Source organism: Tetranychus urticae, chromosome 2 (genome assembly GCF_039701765.1).
Source record: "Tetranychus urticae isolate SD_2017Ah chromosome 2, NJAU_TeUrti_SD_1.0, whole genome shotgun sequence".
Lineage (NCBI taxonomy): Eukaryota > Metazoa > Arthropoda > Arachnida > Trombidiformes > Tetranychidae > Tetranychus > Tetranychus urticae.
Genome location: NC_142959.1, coordinates 6,230,269 through 6,247,786, shown reverse-complemented (window position 1 = coordinate 6,247,786; position 17,518 = coordinate 6,230,269). Strand labels below are relative to the sequence as shown.

The 17,518-nt window shown below is 33.8% G+C and overlaps 4 protein-coding genes across 4 annotated transcripts; 3 read left to right on the top strand and 1 right to left on the bottom strand.

Moving 5' to 3' along the window:
• Positions 1 to 980: 980 nt before the first annotated feature.
• On the bottom strand, positions 981 to 3,612 carry smg (sterile alpha motif domain containing protein 4 smaug). The gene is made up of 6 exons (XM_015933654.3): positions 2,939 to 3,612; positions 2,709 to 2,797; positions 2,456 to 2,565; positions 1,841 to 2,138; positions 1,486 to 1,693; positions 981 to 1,355 (listed from the first exon to the last, which is right to left on the bottom strand). Exons 1-6 carry the CDS (start codon positions 3,426 to 3,428, stop codon positions 1,336 to 1,338), a joined length of 1,215 nt encoding a protein of 404 aa, XP_015789140.1. The 5' UTR covers positions 3,429 to 3,612; the 3' UTR covers positions 981 to 1,335.
• Positions 3,613 to 4,261: 649 nt separating this feature from the next.
• On the top strand, positions 4,262 to 7,168 carry LOC107366077 (tubulin beta-2 chain). The gene is made up of 2 exons (XM_015933650.3): positions 4,262 to 4,825; positions 5,950 to 7,168. The coding sequence occupies exons 1-2, from the start codon at positions 4,501 to 4,503 to the stop codon at positions 6,960 to 6,962; spliced, it is 1,338 nt and encodes a 445-aa protein (XP_015789136.1). The 5' UTR covers positions 4,262 to 4,500; the 3' UTR covers positions 6,963 to 7,168.
• Positions 7,169 to 8,098: 930 nt separating this feature from the next.
• On the top strand, positions 8,099 to 11,521 carry LOC107366079 (tubulin beta-2B chain). The gene is made up of 2 exons (XM_015933653.3): positions 8,099 to 8,540; positions 10,002 to 11,521. The coding sequence occupies exons 1-2, from the start codon at positions 8,216 to 8,218 to the stop codon at positions 11,012 to 11,014; spliced, it is 1,338 nt and encodes a 445-aa protein (XP_015789139.1). The 5' UTR covers positions 8,099 to 8,215; the 3' UTR covers positions 11,015 to 11,521.
• A 1,187-nt stretch (positions 11,522 to 12,708) lies between these two features.
• Positions 12,709 to 14,942, top strand: LOC107366078 (tubulin beta chain). The gene is made up of 2 exons (XM_015933651.3): positions 12,709 to 13,242; positions 13,791 to 14,942. The coding sequence occupies exons 1-2, from the start codon at positions 12,918 to 12,920 to the stop codon at positions 14,801 to 14,803; spliced, it is 1,338 nt and encodes a 445-aa protein (XP_015789137.1). The 5' UTR covers positions 12,709 to 12,917; the 3' UTR covers positions 14,804 to 14,942.
• The last annotated feature ends 2,576 nt before the right edge of the window (positions 14,943 to 17,518 follow it).

The following is a 17,518-nucleotide window of genomic DNA, read 5'->3' as shown; positions in this document are numbered from 1 at the left end:
CAAGAGTTAATTGAACCTTCAATCACGGAATTGACACAATCAACTTCATCATTATCACCAACATTGACAACAACTTCGACCACCGTTGTAGCGACAACTGCAACTCCAATAACTGTCACAGCAACAAATGAAGAACCAGTAATTGAGTCATCTTCCTTGGTTCATCATCACCACCAAGACTCGCCATTCCCATCAGCAGCAACTGCAACCACTTCAGTTACATCTAATTTAACGACAATCCCTCCAATTGAATCTCTTGGGTTAACCAATACGTCTTACAATCAACAGTCAAGTTACAATTATTATTATTGTCCTCAAGGTGTTTGGCCCTATTGTCTGCAATATTGCCAAGTCCATGGAATGCAGGTTTACCCCTATTTTAATCCGTATGTTAGGTGTACTAGACCAGGACAGCAGGTTTATCTTTCACCGCCTCCACCGCCTCCTCAGCCGACAGCTCCTTTGGCTCATCAACAGGCACCACCATCAGTGCCAGCAGCAGGATCTTCATCGACAGCAACATCATCTTCATCAAAGCGAAAAAAGAGAAAAGTTCAATAAACAGAAAGGACATAACAAAACTTGTTATTATTATCAACAACAGAAAACACTTTCACCTCTAAAATGTTAAACTTTCATGAAAGACATAAAAAAAGGTCAGAAGGTTATAAAAAAGAGTAAAAAAAAGTGAGACAAAGAATGAAAAATAAAACTTGATATTGTTGTTTACCGGTAAAATAAAAGTAAGATTATCTAACAAACAAGTTATTTCGACTTGAATTTCTATTTCATGATGGAAAAGTAGTGTTTCTTGACGCTCCGTCTAATTTCAAATTCACCTTTTAAACTTATACAACCTTCACTTTCACTTTTTAAAAAGGTCATTTCACGCGTCACTAAGCTAAAAGACAGAATGAGTAAAATAAGGTAGATTAAGATACACGAGTAAAGAGAGAAAAATATACACAAAACATTGGAAATTGAGGATTAATTTGAACACATTTTATCTTGAATTTTTACCAAGACATGTTGTAATTATAGAAAAGTAAAGGAAAAAAAATGGATGAAAAGTGGGAGAAAGGGTGGAAGAGTAGATAAATATAAGAAGAGAATAACAAAAACAGGGAAAAAAACATTAGGGATGAACGAGAAATGATTTGTGAGAATCGTTACATTTCAAATCAGATGAATCTTGTTATTGAAGAGAAGGGGAGAGAGAAAGGTTTGTAATATAATGTATATAACCATTTGCGTTTTTAACAGTAGCAATAACAGTTGAAAATAACGTTTTCGTTATTGTCGCGATTTAAAAATATCCAATAATTACATTATCTATTAAAAGTCCATGTCCTCATCTTTATGGTTTTTTTGGCATTGATCAAGGTGTAAAAAAGGGAAGAGAAAAAAAGAGAAAATAAAAAATAAATTAATTTTATGAAGGTAATATATATATGTGTATGAACTTATATTTTTTAAGATACTAACCCATTCCGCCACCCAATGCTTGTTCTGTCATTCGTAGACATAATTTTTCAATGTAAGTATTGATAGAATCAGATTCCTTTCCAGACAGAACATTGTTCATTAGTTGACCAGAATTGTTGATTTGTGAAGATCGGTTAATAGGAGATCCTGGAATATTATTTAAAACCAATCCGTCGTTAGATAAATTACTAGGAATATACTTCAAGTGCTGAAAAAATAAGAAAATAAATTAGTCATTCATTGGATTAAAATAGAAATGATTTTGAAATAAAACAAAAAATAAGACTTATAGAAGACTTTTAGTCTGATTTAGTTTGTATGGGCAGTTAATTATCTTAATTATGTAATTCCATACTTCGTTGAAACCTTGGTTGATAAAGGATGAATTCATGCTGCGTTCCATTCCTGGAAATCCAAGTGAATGATTGTAATTACAAATAAACCTGAAATTAGGTTGCGTCAAATTGGTTTGACCCATGGGCCGAGTCCGTCGAGAATTATTAACATTACTGTTGCTTGCATTCAATGCCGATTTATTACAGTGTAAGAAGCCAGTAACAGATGAGATGTTACCGTTTAAATAGTTGCTTTGATTATAATTCATATTGTTGCCATTGTTAAATTCATTTGGTTGCTTCGGGTTACCCCATTTTCTGTAAAGAAAAGCATAAAGAGTAGAGAAAAAGGAAAACAAGATTGAAAGTCAATCAACGTTAGTAACCAGCTTTGAGTAGACTTTAAGCAAAATAGAGTAAGTGCGATTTAAGAAAATTATCAGCTCAGCAAATCAACTCAAAAAATTACAAAATACAAATTGATAGCTAAATGAACTAATCTAATCAGGATGACCCAGGAAAATGGAGATAACAAAAATGCAAAACTTGAAAATCAAATTACAGCAATTTAAAGCGTAAAGAGTAATCTCACTGCACTTCAAGATCACGCACTTAGCCTTTCATGTCTTACTGACCCTTTAAGTTGTCTATGGCCCATTGAGCGCCGTCCTGGAAATGAGTATCGTAAAGAGTCAGTCTGCTGTTTCCAGAAACAGAGACGTTGTTTGTGAGGTCCAGAAAAAGCCTAACGAAAATGAGAAGAGAAGCAATAAAAGAGTAAGATGATGAATTAGCATAAAATTTTAAAAGCTAAGAAATGGTGTATGATTCTTTTTTCTCAATTAACAGTTTGGTTAACAAATTTGATTGCATTGCGAATTGATTTACCTCGTGTGAAAGACACTTGTCAATACAGACATTAAACATCTTAAGACATTCATCGTCTACATATTGGGTGTAAATGAAAAGGGATCCAACTAGCAAAGGAAAGAGAAGAGAATAAAATTGAATCATAAATTAATAAGTAGCAGATGTGAAAAATTATATAATTTAAAGACAAAATTGAAAAGGTAGAAATTGATGTCTTTAAATGGGTGAAAAATGCATGCAAAACTTACTCTTTTCAATAACTTTGATTATGTGGTTTATTAAAAGTTCATGTGCATCAGAACTGGATCCAAAGCAGTCACATTGATAAGATGGACTATTCTCGATGTTGTCTTCACAATCACATCTAGGTGATGAGTCAGGTGATGCAGTTGAACCAAGTGAGTTGTTGACATAGGGTTTAATAGGAGTGTTTAGGATTGTTTTAAGCTCATTAAGTGCTTGTCGAATAAAATTACATCCTTCTTCATCGAGACTTTGAATCAAAGCTTTCAAATTATTGACTCGATTTTTCAATTTGTTAATGTTCAATATTATCTTATGTCGAGCACCTTTGGTTACTCCTTGAGCTTCCAATTGTTCCTCAGTCAGCGACATCATCTGGTCATAAGTCATCCTAGAGAAGAGATCAGAATATTTATGCAATCGGAGACTTTTTAACCAAGAATGAACTTCCCAAAATTTAGCACCAGCTTGATAACCACACTGAACTTCACACATTTTTAATATTTTAAAGCTTTTAGGGATAAACAAGTTAACAAAACAGGTAACAGTTCACAATTAAATAGAAAAAGAAAAATGCAACTCAAAATGAAAAAGAATGCAGAATTGAAAAAAAAAGTTCCAATGTATTGAACAAGGTAACAACTAAAAATTGAAGTTAATTAAAAGAGGATTTTTATCATAATAACTTAACTTCAACTTTACACTTTGCGTTTTTACTTTCTCCAGAAACTGAGACGAATAAGAATCAACGCCATCTTTGGTTTTAAAAGAGCAGAACTTTTACCGTCTTATCTTCTCTTTCTTTTCTTTCTTTCCCTTTCGTCTAATTTCATTTTACTTTCAACAAAATTGGTGAAATTTTAATCAACCAAAGATTGGTCAAGCTATTTTTTTACAATCAATGTAATCATCGAGTCACTTTTATGGGCAACTCTTTCCACCCAATCACCATTTGAAATGTAACCAAACAAGATTTGAACAATGTTTATCCTTTCTCTGTCTTTCTCTGTCTTTACTTGACAATCCTCATGGGTTTTGGTTGAAATACTCAAGAGATGTTGAGATGTGGAAAAAAATTCAAGATGTTGACATGCAATGGAATGATTGGTGGACAATTGATTTGAATGTTGGTTACAATTGATCAACGGTAAATTGATTATCAATATTTTTCCTTTACTTTTAACGTCAACTTTATTCAACTTTGTTGTTGTTTAATCTGTTAGTGGATTGGTTAACAAAAGATGGCGATAGTTGCAGTTACCTAAACAGTTTGCTTGAGAAGGAAGAGATTTTAAGGTTTACCATTGGGTGTGAGCTGAACACTTTTCTAGTAAAGACATTTCATTGTGTCTATCTAACAATCTTACCAGTTTATCGCATCTCTTAATTATCATTTTTTATTCATCATCTAATTAATTTGAATTTTTATTTTGTCTTCTCTTGAATTATTATTACATCGCAAATTTTTTTTCCACTCTATCTCTCACTTCATTTTTCTTTGAGCTAAAAAATTGAAATTTTGTTGAGTTTATTACTTAAAATTTGAAGAAAAAAAACAACAAACAAAATGCGTGAAATTGTCCATATTCAAGCTGGTCAATGTGGTAATCAAATTGGTGCTAAATTTTGGGAAGTCATCTCTGATGAACATGGAATTGACCCTACTGGATCTTATCATGGTGACTCTGATTTACAGTTGGAAAGAATCTCCGTCTATTATAATGAAGCTTCCGGTGGTAAATATGTACCTCGAGCTATTCTCGTTGATTTGGAACCTGGTACCATGGACAGTGTTCGTAGCGGTCCTTTTGGTCAACTCTTTAGACCTGATAATTTTGTTTTTGGTCAATCTGGTGCCGGTAACAATTGGGCTAAGGGTCATTATACTGAGGGTAAGATGACGATGCAATCTTCATTCTTTTGTTTCCCTCTCTGCTTAACCGTCAGTTTAGTGTTTTTCTCATTTTGTTTATTGTTTCCAACTTTTGGTTTAGCCAAGTGATGACATTCAATTCCTTATTCATCTTTGATTTTTTAATTTGGAATTAGTTAGCCCTTTGGGTGTGGCATTCTCTGTATTAGCCTTTACATGTTTCTCGAATTGTCTTGATTTAGTTTTGTTTGGGTTACCTTTGGAGATGATGGCGAGACTTGCTTGAAAGGCGACTCCTTTTTACTTGTGCCTACTACTAGATTTGCTTTATAACTGCTTAGGGAGAAAAAGAGAAAAAGAAAAGCATGAAATGTAGGAAGAAAGAAAGGGGAAAAGATAGAAAGGAACAGAAAAAGACCGAGACAGCATGAAAGTGAATGAGACTGAGAACCATTCTATCGATTTTCTTTATCGACTTTCTATGTCATAATTCAGACTAACTGAAACATGTAATTTATTGATATTATTCAGCGGTAACTTCACTAATTGAAATCAGTTATGACTACTCACAATGTTTTATCATTGTTGCATTAAAATACCGGTCTAGTTTGAAATTTTGAACTGTCTCATTGGGCGTGGCTAAGTTAACGTTGTCGGTGTGTGGTTTATTTGTTTCATAATCAATAAGTCAATACGATTAATTAATTTGACCAGTTCCATTTCATACTTGATTGATTTTGGTCCAGTGAGTGAGCTTAGTCAGTTTTTTATTATGATGTCTGGTAGTTAGGGGGGTGGATAACGAGAGTATTTCTGGTTTCGTGTTGGTGATTGTTTTGTTTCTGTTGTAGATATGACTCGGTATGATTTTATATTTATCTTTCCATTATTAACTATACATTTATTTTAGATTCTTGCTAGATAATCCATTAATTCAGGGTGTTGAGACAAAGTTCTAAATCAGGGGTAACTAACCCTCTTTGCGCAGATAGCTGAAGTTGAGTTTCTTTTAGTATTCTTGCTCTAGTTTGCGCTTAAACTGGACCACCTCAAAAGACGTAAACTCTTTAAACAATGAACTGGGTGCGGTTTATCATGGCTTTATAATGTACTAATTTTTTTATTTAATCTGTCCTTTTTTAGGTGCTGAATTAGTCGATGCAGTACTTGATGTCGTTCGTAAAGAGGCTGAATCCTGTGATTGCTTACAAGGTTTCCAGTTAACCCACTCATTAGGTGGGGGAACTGGTTCTGGTATGGGTACTCTGTTGATCTCTAAAATTCGGGAAGAATACCCAGATCGTATAATGATGACATTCTCAGTTGTACCCTCACCTAAAGTGAGTGACACTGTTGTAGAGCCATACAATGCTACGCTCTCTGTTCACCAGCTGGTTGAAAACACTGATGAAACTTTTTGTATTGACAACGAAGCACTCTACGATATTTGTTTCCGTACTCTTAAATTAACTACACCAACTTATGGAGACTTAAATCATCTTGTTTCTGCCACCATGTCCGGTGTCACTACTTGCTTACGATTCCCTGGACAATTAAATGCTGATTTACGTAAATTGGCTGTAAACATGGTACCATTCCCTCGACTTCACTTCTTCATGCCTGGTTTTGCTCCTCTCACTAGTCGAGGATCACAACAATACCGAGCTCTATCTGTTGCTGAGCTTACCCAACAAATGTTTGATTCTAAAAACATGATGGCTGCTTGTGACCCAAGACACGGTCGATACTTAACTGTTGCTGCTGTTTTCCGTGGTAGAATGTCAATGAAAGAAGTTGACGAACAGATGCTTAATGTTCAAAATAAGAATTCATCATATTTCGTCGAATGGATTCCAAACAATGTCAAAACTGCAGTCTGTGACATCCCTCCACGAGGTCTTAAAATGTCTGCTACATTCGTCGGTAACTCAACCGCTATCCAAGAGCTTTTCAAGAGAATCTCCGAGCAATTCACTGCTATGTTTAGAAGAAAAGCTTTCTTGCATTGGTATACTGGTGAAGGTATGGATGAAATGGAATTCACCGAAGCTGAGTCAAACATGAACGATTTGGTATCTGAATATCAGCAATACCAGGAAGCCACCGCTGAAGACGAAGGAGAATTCGAGGAAGAAGAACAAGTAGAGCAAGCTTAAAACTCTTATTATTGAAGACAAATGAAAGCAATTTATTCTAATTCAACGACAATACAGACAGTTTTGTCATCCCGAATGAGCATCTTTTCATTTTGAAAAGTAATAAAACTAAAATGTCGCACCATTTAAATGTAGTTTATTTCATTTTGATTTTTTTCAATTACATTTGGCTTCTATATTGATTAAATATTACTATTGAATTGTAAGAGATAGTTCAGACTATGAACGTTCGTCTTTTTTTTATTTTCTTTCAAATTATGTTATGACACAATCATTCGCATACACAGTAATGCATTTACATTTCGGTCGCAATATCACTTTATTATTATATTTTCTTCCAATACGGTGTTATGATTTAAAGATTTGATATTAGTTACAATGTGCTAATCAAGATTTCACTTTATCACAATATGAAGCTCTTCATTCATTCCTGATTTGCTGAAATATAATCCATTATGTTTCCAAGCAATGTTCACATGTTAATATAGTCATCTTATCCTGTTTCACCTTGCAGGATAATTTCATCTGAAATGACTCGATATAAAAAGCAAGCTTTTTGTAAACTCAAATATGAATCGATCAAAAAAATTCTGATTGACTTCAAGAAATTAAGAAAGCATCGCCATGTTAAACTTAATTGTACATCGTTTTGAATCGATTTTTCCATGTAAAATTTTAGGCTAGAATTGCAAAAATTTAGTCAGAGAATTAAGCTGATTCAGAAGCTTTTCTCGTCATTCCATAACGTCCGAGTCTTTCATGATTTAATAATAACATTTATCTTCTCGGCTTGATTTGTCCACTTGAAAAAAGATTACAGATATAACTGTTTTTCATTCATGAGTTAAGTGTGATCTATTTTTAGACGCAGAAGAGTGACATTCAAATGTTAATACAGAAATAAAATTTAGTTAGTCACACAGTTGAATTAAATTGAATTGATATTAATTGAATTGGATTAAAGTTGAAAAAAACACCAAAAGAAAAAAACAAGAAGTTTGCTCAAAATCGATAAACTAGTGCCATCTGGATTTTGAATGCAAGCACTAACTAAACACATTGTTAGTTCTACTTTTTGTCGTCGCTCGTATTTTTCAAACTTCAGTATTTTTAGTTCTATACAGCCATAAAAATTCAACCATCCTTTACATTTGCTTCAATTTTACTCATTGGTTTATCAGTGAATCCACCTTTATTCAACTTCTTTATTTGAGTTATTTTAGATTCGTTATTGAATTAAAAGTCTATTGAAAATGCGTGAAATTGTCCATATTCAAGTTGGCCAATGTGGTAACCAAATTGGATCCAAATTTTGGGAAGTCATCTCTGAAGAACATGGAATTGACCCTACTGGAAGTTATCATGGTGACGCTCCTAATCAATTAGAAAGAATCTCCGTTTATTACAATGAAGCAGATAAATATAAATATGTACCACGAGCCATTCTCGTTGATTTGGAACCTGGTACCATGGAAAGTGTTCGCAGTGGTCCTTTCGGTCAACTCTTTAGACCTGATAATTTTGTTTTTGGTCAATCTGGTGCCGGTAACAATTGGGCTAAGGGTCATTATACAGAAGGTAAGCTACTGATGCAACCCTTTTTCTTTTGTTCTCTCTTGTTACCAGTCAGCTTGCAATTTTTATCTTTGAGTTCTGCGGGATGACATTTAGGTTCCCTAGGAGATAATGGCAAGACTTACTTTTGAGGCGTCTCCTGCTAGATTATGGCGCACAACCTGTGCTTACTAATGCTAGAAAAATTGCTCGTGGATGTGAACCATCAACCGAATATTATCGAAGATGCGAAAATATTATCGATTTTAGGAATTGCTTCAGCTATCAATTTATCAATAGTGAGACAAAAAAGCTCTTGAAAACTAGCCTGATAATTCAAGCAATGCTAGCTCTTTAAGCAAAACATATTAGCATGTTTAAGCTTGACTCGACCTTTCTTTTCAGTCATTTTTCTGCCATTTTTGGAAGAAAATGTGTTAAGATTTTCCTACGCTAGTTTTTCATGGACAAATTGTACAACTAGCGCCTATTTTTCGAATTATTTCTCCAAAAATCAGAATTTTGTTGCAATGATTATCACTTCATCTGTAAAAATCTCATGAAAATCAACAGATATGAATCGTGAAGTATTTGTTTATGAGATCGAGATAATGAAACCGCTCAAAAATTCTTTATATCATTATCGATACCGAACTAGACTGCTTACTAGAAATAGAATCCTATTTAACTTTGGTTAATACTGGTTGAAGAAAAGGCATGGTAGAAAAAAAGGGTAAAGATAGAAAGGAATAGAGAAAGACCGAGACAACATGAAAGTGAATGAGACTGTGAACCATTTTATCGATTTTTTATCGACTTTGCTTTCTTTCAGTTCTCATACATCCTTGAATGTTCGAATTTAAGCAACGATCGCCAACCTAATGTTAATATTTTTATTTTATTAAATCATTCATTATTTAACCTTCTCTATGAGGTGGTTTCTCTCTACTTTTCCATCTTTAATCACGCCTTGATTTCTGTGTTTTTTTATGTTTGATTTATCTAATGAGTAATTCTTGGTAATGTCATAGGCAGTTTTATCATTTTATTGGTAGCATTTAGTGACAATTTAACTTATTAAAACCATTCATGTTAAAAATATATAGCACAATTTTTAGTCTCAATGAATACCTGACCTAGTTTGTGATTCTGACTGCTTGGGTGTGACTGAATTAACGTTGACGGTCCACGATCCACATATATCACATTCAATCCGTTAATGTAATTAATTAACGTGATCTTATTTACTTTTACACTCAATTGAATTTGTGAGTGAACAAAGTCGATTTATATCAGCATGTCTGGAAGTTGAAAAATTGAATAGCAAAATATTTTTGTTTTTGACGTTTCAGTATTGTTTTGTTTTTAGTGAATTTACTTTTGATATTCATTATGAATAGAGAGAATAAGGACTCTTTAAATGATAAACTGGATGAAATACATTCAAAATATATTAATTTATTTTTTAATTTATCTCTTTTTAAGGTGCCGAATTGGTTGACTCAGTAATTGATGTTGTTCGTAAAGAGTCTGAATCCTGTGATTCCTTACAAGGCTTTCAGCTAACCCACTCATTAGGTGGGGGAACTGGTTCTGGTATGGGTACTCTGTTGATCTCTAAAATTCGGGAAGAATATCCTGATCGTATTATGGCTACTTACTCAGTTGTTCCCTCACCAAAAGTGAGTGAAACCGTTGTCGAGCCCTACAACGCGACTCTTTCTGTCCACCAACTGGTTGAAAACACTGATGAAACTTTTTGTATTGACAATGAAGCACTCTACGATATTTGTTTCCGTACTCTTAAATTAACTACACCAAACTATGGAGACTTAAATCATCTTGTTTCATTAACCATGTCTGGAGTCACTACGTGTTTACGATTCCCTGGACAGTTGAACGCTGATTTACGTAAATTGGCCGTAAACATGGTACCATTCCCTCGACTTCACTTCTTCATGCCTGGCTTTGCTCCTTTAACAAGTCGTGCGCTAACACAATACCGAGCTCTATCTGTTGCTGAGCTTACCCAACAAATGTTTGATTCTAAAAACATGATGGCTGCTTGTGACCCAAGACACGGTCGTTACTTAACTGTTGCTGCTATTTTCCGTGGTAGAATGTCAATGAAGGAAGTTGACGAACAGATGCTTAATGTTCAAAACAAGAATTCATCATATTTCGTAGAATGGATTCCAAACAATGTCAAAACCGCAGTCTGTGACATCCCTCCAAAAGGTCTCAGAATGTCTGCTACATTCGTCGGTAACTCAACCGCTATCCAAGAGCTTTTCAAGAGAATCTCCGAGCAATTCACTGCTATGTTTAGACGAAAAGCTTTCTTGCATTGGTATACTGGTGAAGGTATGGATGAATTAGAATTCACTGAAGCTGAATCAAACATGAACGATTTGATCTCTGAATATCAGCAATACCAGGAAGCTACTGCTGACGAAGAAGAAGAATTCGAAGAAGAAGAGCAACTAGAGCAAGCTTAAAACTCTCATAAGGAATGATCACAATTACCATTTTAAGTCGACGACACAAGTAGTTTTGTTACCCAAAAATGACCATCGTTACATTTTGAGAAGTGCAGCGAGATATCAGAGAACGGAAATATCATAGAATAGATTATTTTATTCAAGATTATCTTTTTCTTGGTAACTCTTCCACTATTAATTTATTTTTCCTCATGAATAAATAAATTACCACAAAGAAATTTTGATGAAATGTTTCTATTTTATTGTTAACTATTTGAACTACACCTCTATGGAGCGTCTAAAAACTATGCCCATTTTTTGATATCTTACTGATGTAAAACTTAAATGTCACAAAAATGTAGTTTTTTTTAATTTTCTTCCGATTGCATGTAATATTTTGAAAATTCATCTTTTAATCGAGATTTCATTCAAAAAATAAAATCCCTTGTGTCACTTCAAATTTTCATGTTAAAATTTAAAAATATTGCTTAAAATGGCGAATTAAAGGTTAATGTTTTGCTTCAATCCAAACTTGTTATTTACCAATAGACCGACCTAAACACTGACATTCTAATCATGGCCTTTTAAAAAGCGGCCATCATAACATCTTTCAACGTTAGGACATTTCGGGGTTCCATCATGATTGATTAAGTCCTTGGAAAGGTTGCTTACGGCAGAAACTCCTTGTATCTGTTACTGACGATTGTGGAATAGCTATCAAGAGTATTTCATAAAGATGGTTAATTTTTCTGGCTAATTATTTGATTATCTCGATTGAATTTTTCCTAGCATATCAAAACGTAGGTTTGTAACAAAACACGGTTAGCATTACAAGATCCAGACTAGTCATTTTGATGTTTCAATGAAGAATAATCCTTGAAATGTGATGTTATTTAATTTTAATGATGTACAATTACATGTTAGTCAAAGTGTGAAAACAAAAACCATTATTGCAGTCATTTAACAACCATAAGTATTATTAGTGGCACCAAATTGCCAAAATCAATTGTTTTCAATTCTAGATGGACTTGAAATTTCCTGTAGCTCCAAACCTCTTTGTTAAAGTGTCCATCTATACTAGTAACTTAAAATGGACCACCTTGATCTGAAATCGTAATCTCCTTCTTGAACCCTCGTAGCTATCTCAGCCAATTGGCAAATTTCTTCAAATAGTTTTCTCATCTCCGATTGTTCCATTTTTGGTAAGATTAAATTTGGGAACTGTTTTACACAAAGAGCTTCCTTGCTTTAACCTTCATTTGCTCAAAAGTAGAGATGTTTATTTAAAATTTAGGTTGTGGTCAGAAACATCAAGTTCAGGTAGAACCAGAATTTCCCCCAGTGATTATTGCTAAGTTTCATTATTTAATTTAGCATTCATTAAGCTATCAATCATCATAAGAATTCACTGAATGAATCTTCTTTCAAGAGCACGTGGTGTAACTCTATACATAAACCCAATGTGTTTCTAATATTCAGTATACAGCACTAAGATAATGACAAATTCAATGAAGCTAATGCGTACACAGAGCATACAAAGTCAATGAATATATAAAATCATGTTGACTACAATTCATTAAAAATGTATACAAAATTTATTGTTGGAACAACCATAAAAAAACGTTATTATGTAACTTGTAAGCTGGTGCCATCTGGAATTTAAATACAAGCTAAGATACTGCAGCCTTGATTCTTTGTCGTCATTTTCATTCTATTCTTGATTTAAAACTTAACTTATCTTCTACACTGGTTTCTGACTTCATCTTATTTCTTAACCATCTTTTAAGTGGCTTCATTTTTATCTGTTGACTTGTCAATAAAATCTACAACACACCTTGCCTTGCTTACAGCCTGTTTTATTTAAAAACTAAATTTACTTGAGTTACTGTAATTTCGTTACTGGATTAAAAATCTATTGAAAATGCGTGAAATTGTCCATATTCAAGCTGGCCAGTGTGGTAATCAAATTGGTGCTAAATTCTGGGAAGTCATCTCTGATGAACATGGAATTGACCCTACTGGATCTTATCATGGTGACTCTGAATGCCAATTAGAGAGAATCTCGGTTTACTATAGTGAAGCCGGCGCTGGTAAATATGTACCTCGTGCTGTTTTGGTCGATTTGGAACCAGGGACAATGGACAGCGTTCGAAGTGGAGCTTTTGGTCAACTCTTTAGACCTAGCAACTTCGTATTTGGCCAATCTGGTGCTGGTAACAATTGGGCTAAGGGTCATTATACTGAGGGTAAGATACTTTAATCTTTTGTTTCCTCTGATGCATTCAGTAACAAGTCAGTTGAGTTTTACTTTCTTGGTGATAATGAAGTTAGTTTTCATCCTTTCTACTTTACTGTCTTTTTTAATAATGATTGATAATTATAACAAGCATTATGCAATCAAGTTTTTAGAGGTTTTCCAATGCAGTTTGATTTTGTTTATTGTTAACAGCAAAATTACGCCTTGGGTTGACCAAAAGATACCAAAAGATACTTGTCTGCATTATCCTAGAGCAAAATGTAGTTTTTTGAGTCAATAATAACTTGGTGCAAATTTCTCTTTTCTTTTAACTCTGGGTAGATAGTCTATTAATACAGGGTGTAGATAAAGTTCTGACTCAGGGGTAACTAAACTCATATCTGCGCAGTCTTCTAAACTGTAGCTTCTTTCAATATTCTTGATTTAAGCTGTGTGCTTAAAATAACCCACCTCAACGATGTGGACTCTACCAACAATGAAAAGGGTGCGGTTTATCATGTCTGAAAATTCTCTTTTCTTGATCCATCCACTATTCAGGTGCCGAATTGGTTGACGCTGTACTTGATGTCGTTCGCAAAGAGGCTGAATCCTGTGATTGCTTACAAGGTTTCCAGTTAACCCACTCATTGGGTGGAGGAACTGGTTCTGGTATGGGTACTCTGTTGATCTCTAAAATTCGGGAAGAATACCCAGATCGTATAATGAACACATTCTCTGTTGTTCCCTCACCAAAAGTGAGTGACACTGTTGTAGAGCCCTACAACGCGACTCTTTCTGTCCACCAACTGGTTGAAAACACTGATGAAACTTTTTGTATTGACAACGAAGCACTCTACGACATTTGTTTCCGTACTCTTAAATTAACCACACCAACTTATGGAGACTTGAACCATCTTGTTTCTGCGACCATGTCCGGTGTCACCACTTGTTTACGATTCCCTGGACAGTTGAACGCTGATTTACGTAAATTGGCCGTAAACATGGTACCATTCCCTCGACTTCACTTCTTCATGCCTGGCTTTGCTCCCCTCACTAGTCGAGGATCACAACAATACCGAGCTCTATCTGTTGCTGAGCTCACCCAACAAATGTTTGATTCTAAAAACATGATGGCTGCTTGTGACCCCAGACACGGCCGATACTTAACTGTTGCTGCTGTTTTCCGTGGCAGAGTTTCAATGAAAGAGGTTGACGAGCAGATGCTCAATGTTCAAAATAAGAATTCATCATATTTCGTAGAATGGATTCCAAACAACGTCAAAACCGCAGTCTGTGACATCCCTCCACGAGGTCTTAAAATGTCTGCTACATTCGTCGGTAACTCAACAGCTATTCAAGAGCTTTTCAAGAGAATCTCTGAGCAATTCACTGCTATGTTTAGACGAAAGGCTTTCTTGCATTGGTATACTGGTGAAGGTATGGATGAAATGGAATTCACCGAAGCTGAGTCAAACATGAACGATTTGATTTCTGAATACCAGCAATACCAGGAAGCCACAGCTGAAGACGAAGGCGAATTCGAGGAAGAAGAACAAGTGGACCAAGCTTAAATCTCTTTTATTCATGACCAATGAAAGCAATTTATACTAATTAAAGGACAATACATGTAGTTTTGTCACACCGCATGAGCATCTTTCACTCAGATAAGTAATAAAGCTGAAATGTCGCACCATTTAAATTCTTAAACAACGGTCTCTATATTTTTTTCTTCCATATTCGCGTAATATCAAAAGGAGATTTATCCCGATAGTTTACACAAATGTGTCAATACTTATTTAGCTTTAGCTGTTATTAAACTCAGGTCGTGAAAAATTTATTTATCATTCAAGACAATACTACACTAAATTGAGTGCTATTAATTTCAGTATAATTCTCATCATCTCTCGTTGATAGCTCCTAAATTGCGCGAAATGATGTGAAAATAAAATCTATGTTTGCTAATTCACAGTCTTTTATATCAATGTTTTGGACTAAGCTTTTGAAAACCATTTCTTATCCGTGGTTGTCCTGGGGTAAAATTAAAGAACGCAGTTTTAGCTTGAGTTTCAGTTTCAAGCTTAACTTGCACCTTAAACTTGCTGAACCAACATGAATTTTTTCAAGGGAAAAAATAGATATGGTGAATTATCGATCAGTGGACGTGGAGTTGAAGTTTATTAAAATTAACATTATTTAAGATGAAATTAGAGTTGGACTAGAGTTGTTGCGAGAATATCAATTTCTCGATATTTCTCGATATATTGCCAACGAGAAATTATCGATAAAAGCTTTGATTTATCGATGCACTATTGTGTCTTAAACAAGTGTTTCTCCTGGACGCTTATTTTCTAAAACTGGTCAAATTATTGCTCAAAAAGGTCAAATCAAACCAAAAAATGTTGATAACTTATGTTTCCTAGTCATTGCCAACTGTTTGCGATTAATGTATTGCAATATTTTCACGTATAAGTTTCTGTACTATGTTTTGCTAGAAAAGAAAGGGGCATTACATAACATTTACAGAGAAGGCGCTTATTTTTTATGCAACTGATACGTGAAAATACTGTATTAATATGCATCATAATTTGAATATATTTTCTCGATAATTCTCGATAAATCTTTTGATAATTCTCAATTTCTCGATTGATAATTTTTTCATTTCTCAAACAACTCTAAGTTGGACGATAACAATAAAAATATCGATAGTTATCGATAAATTAGATAAAACAATATATCGATAACTTTTTTGAGTTATCGATAAACATTAACATATGTGAATGGGCAATTAAACCTCTTAAGGCCACATCTTATGGTCAAATTTCAAGCTGATTTTATACTGGTTAAAAAATTACTTGCCGTGAAGTCAAATCAAAGTAAAATTGAAGTGAAATCAAACTAGAAAATTTTGAAATGTTGGTTTTTTTTCGAGGCCATACAAAATGTTTTTTATAAAATGCTTCAATTTTCATTATATTTTTTTCGATAACAATAACAATAAATTATCAATAATTTATCGATAAATATCGATAACAATTTATGGAATAACAATATCTATCGATATCTCGTTTTCCAGTTATCGTCCAACTCTAGTCAGAAGTCAACAACAATAATAAGAATAATTTTTCCGTATTGAAAAGACCTGCGTGAAGGGATGTGGATTGATGTAAATAGGCGCCGTCTACCAATGGGATAATCAAGCATCTAGAGTATATAATATTAGATACAATTTTAATGTTAATTTCTTTAAACAGTCTGGACCCTTTACTGTTTAATGTTTACTAATGAATCTGGGAAAATGAAGATGAAAATGAAAATGAAGATGAAAATGAAGATAAAAATGAAGATGAAAATGAAGATGAAAATAAAAATAAAAACTTAATTCCTAATTCTTAATTGTATTTGCATACTTTCATTGCTACACATAAACATTCTTCACCGAGGATTCACTGATCAGGTCAATGTAAATCATCCAGCAAACAGTATACAAAAAATCTTATTTTATTCCCCAATTTTAAGATTAATATTATGATAAACAAAAGAGTATCAAAGAGTATGTTTGTTACTTTAGACGCCAATAAAATATGGAAGATTTTCAAAATCTTTGGCAAAACAATGTCGCATGAAATCAAACTCTTTAACTATACAATCTGGATCATAGGATAAATGAGGTAGATCCAATTTCATTTGTTTTGCATTTTCATTGCAATACAAGTTAATTTTACGATTTTGCATCGCAGAAAACTTCTGGACAAAGTTGAGAGACTCAACAGTTATCCCATCACATTTTCTGAAGTCGACCAACTCTAAATTTGGCAATAATGCAACCAGTTCTTTAACATCAATATCAAAGATACTAGAGTTTCCTCGCAAAGCCAAATGTTTCAGATTTGGATATCTCACAATTAGAGTCCACAATGAGCTCCATTCTTGACTACATTCAGATCCATTCGCTCGATTCTGTGTAAAATGAGATACAGATTCATTATTTACTCTTTTTCTGTAACAAAAACAAAATTTGATACTTACACGGCCATAGATGAGCACAAGATCACGCATATTGTAATTAACAGTTGACCCAGAGACAATATGTTTATTTTATTTTATCAAAAGATAGGCACTTTCCAATCCAGGACAATAGTTCAGAAATTCAAATCCATACTTTGAGGTAAAACTCATCTCAAGAATTTTAAGCTTCATAAGTTTGGGTCCATTATACATTCCCACTGATCCTACTATTTATGGAATCAATAAAATACAATTCTTAAAATCAAAATCAAATAGAATCG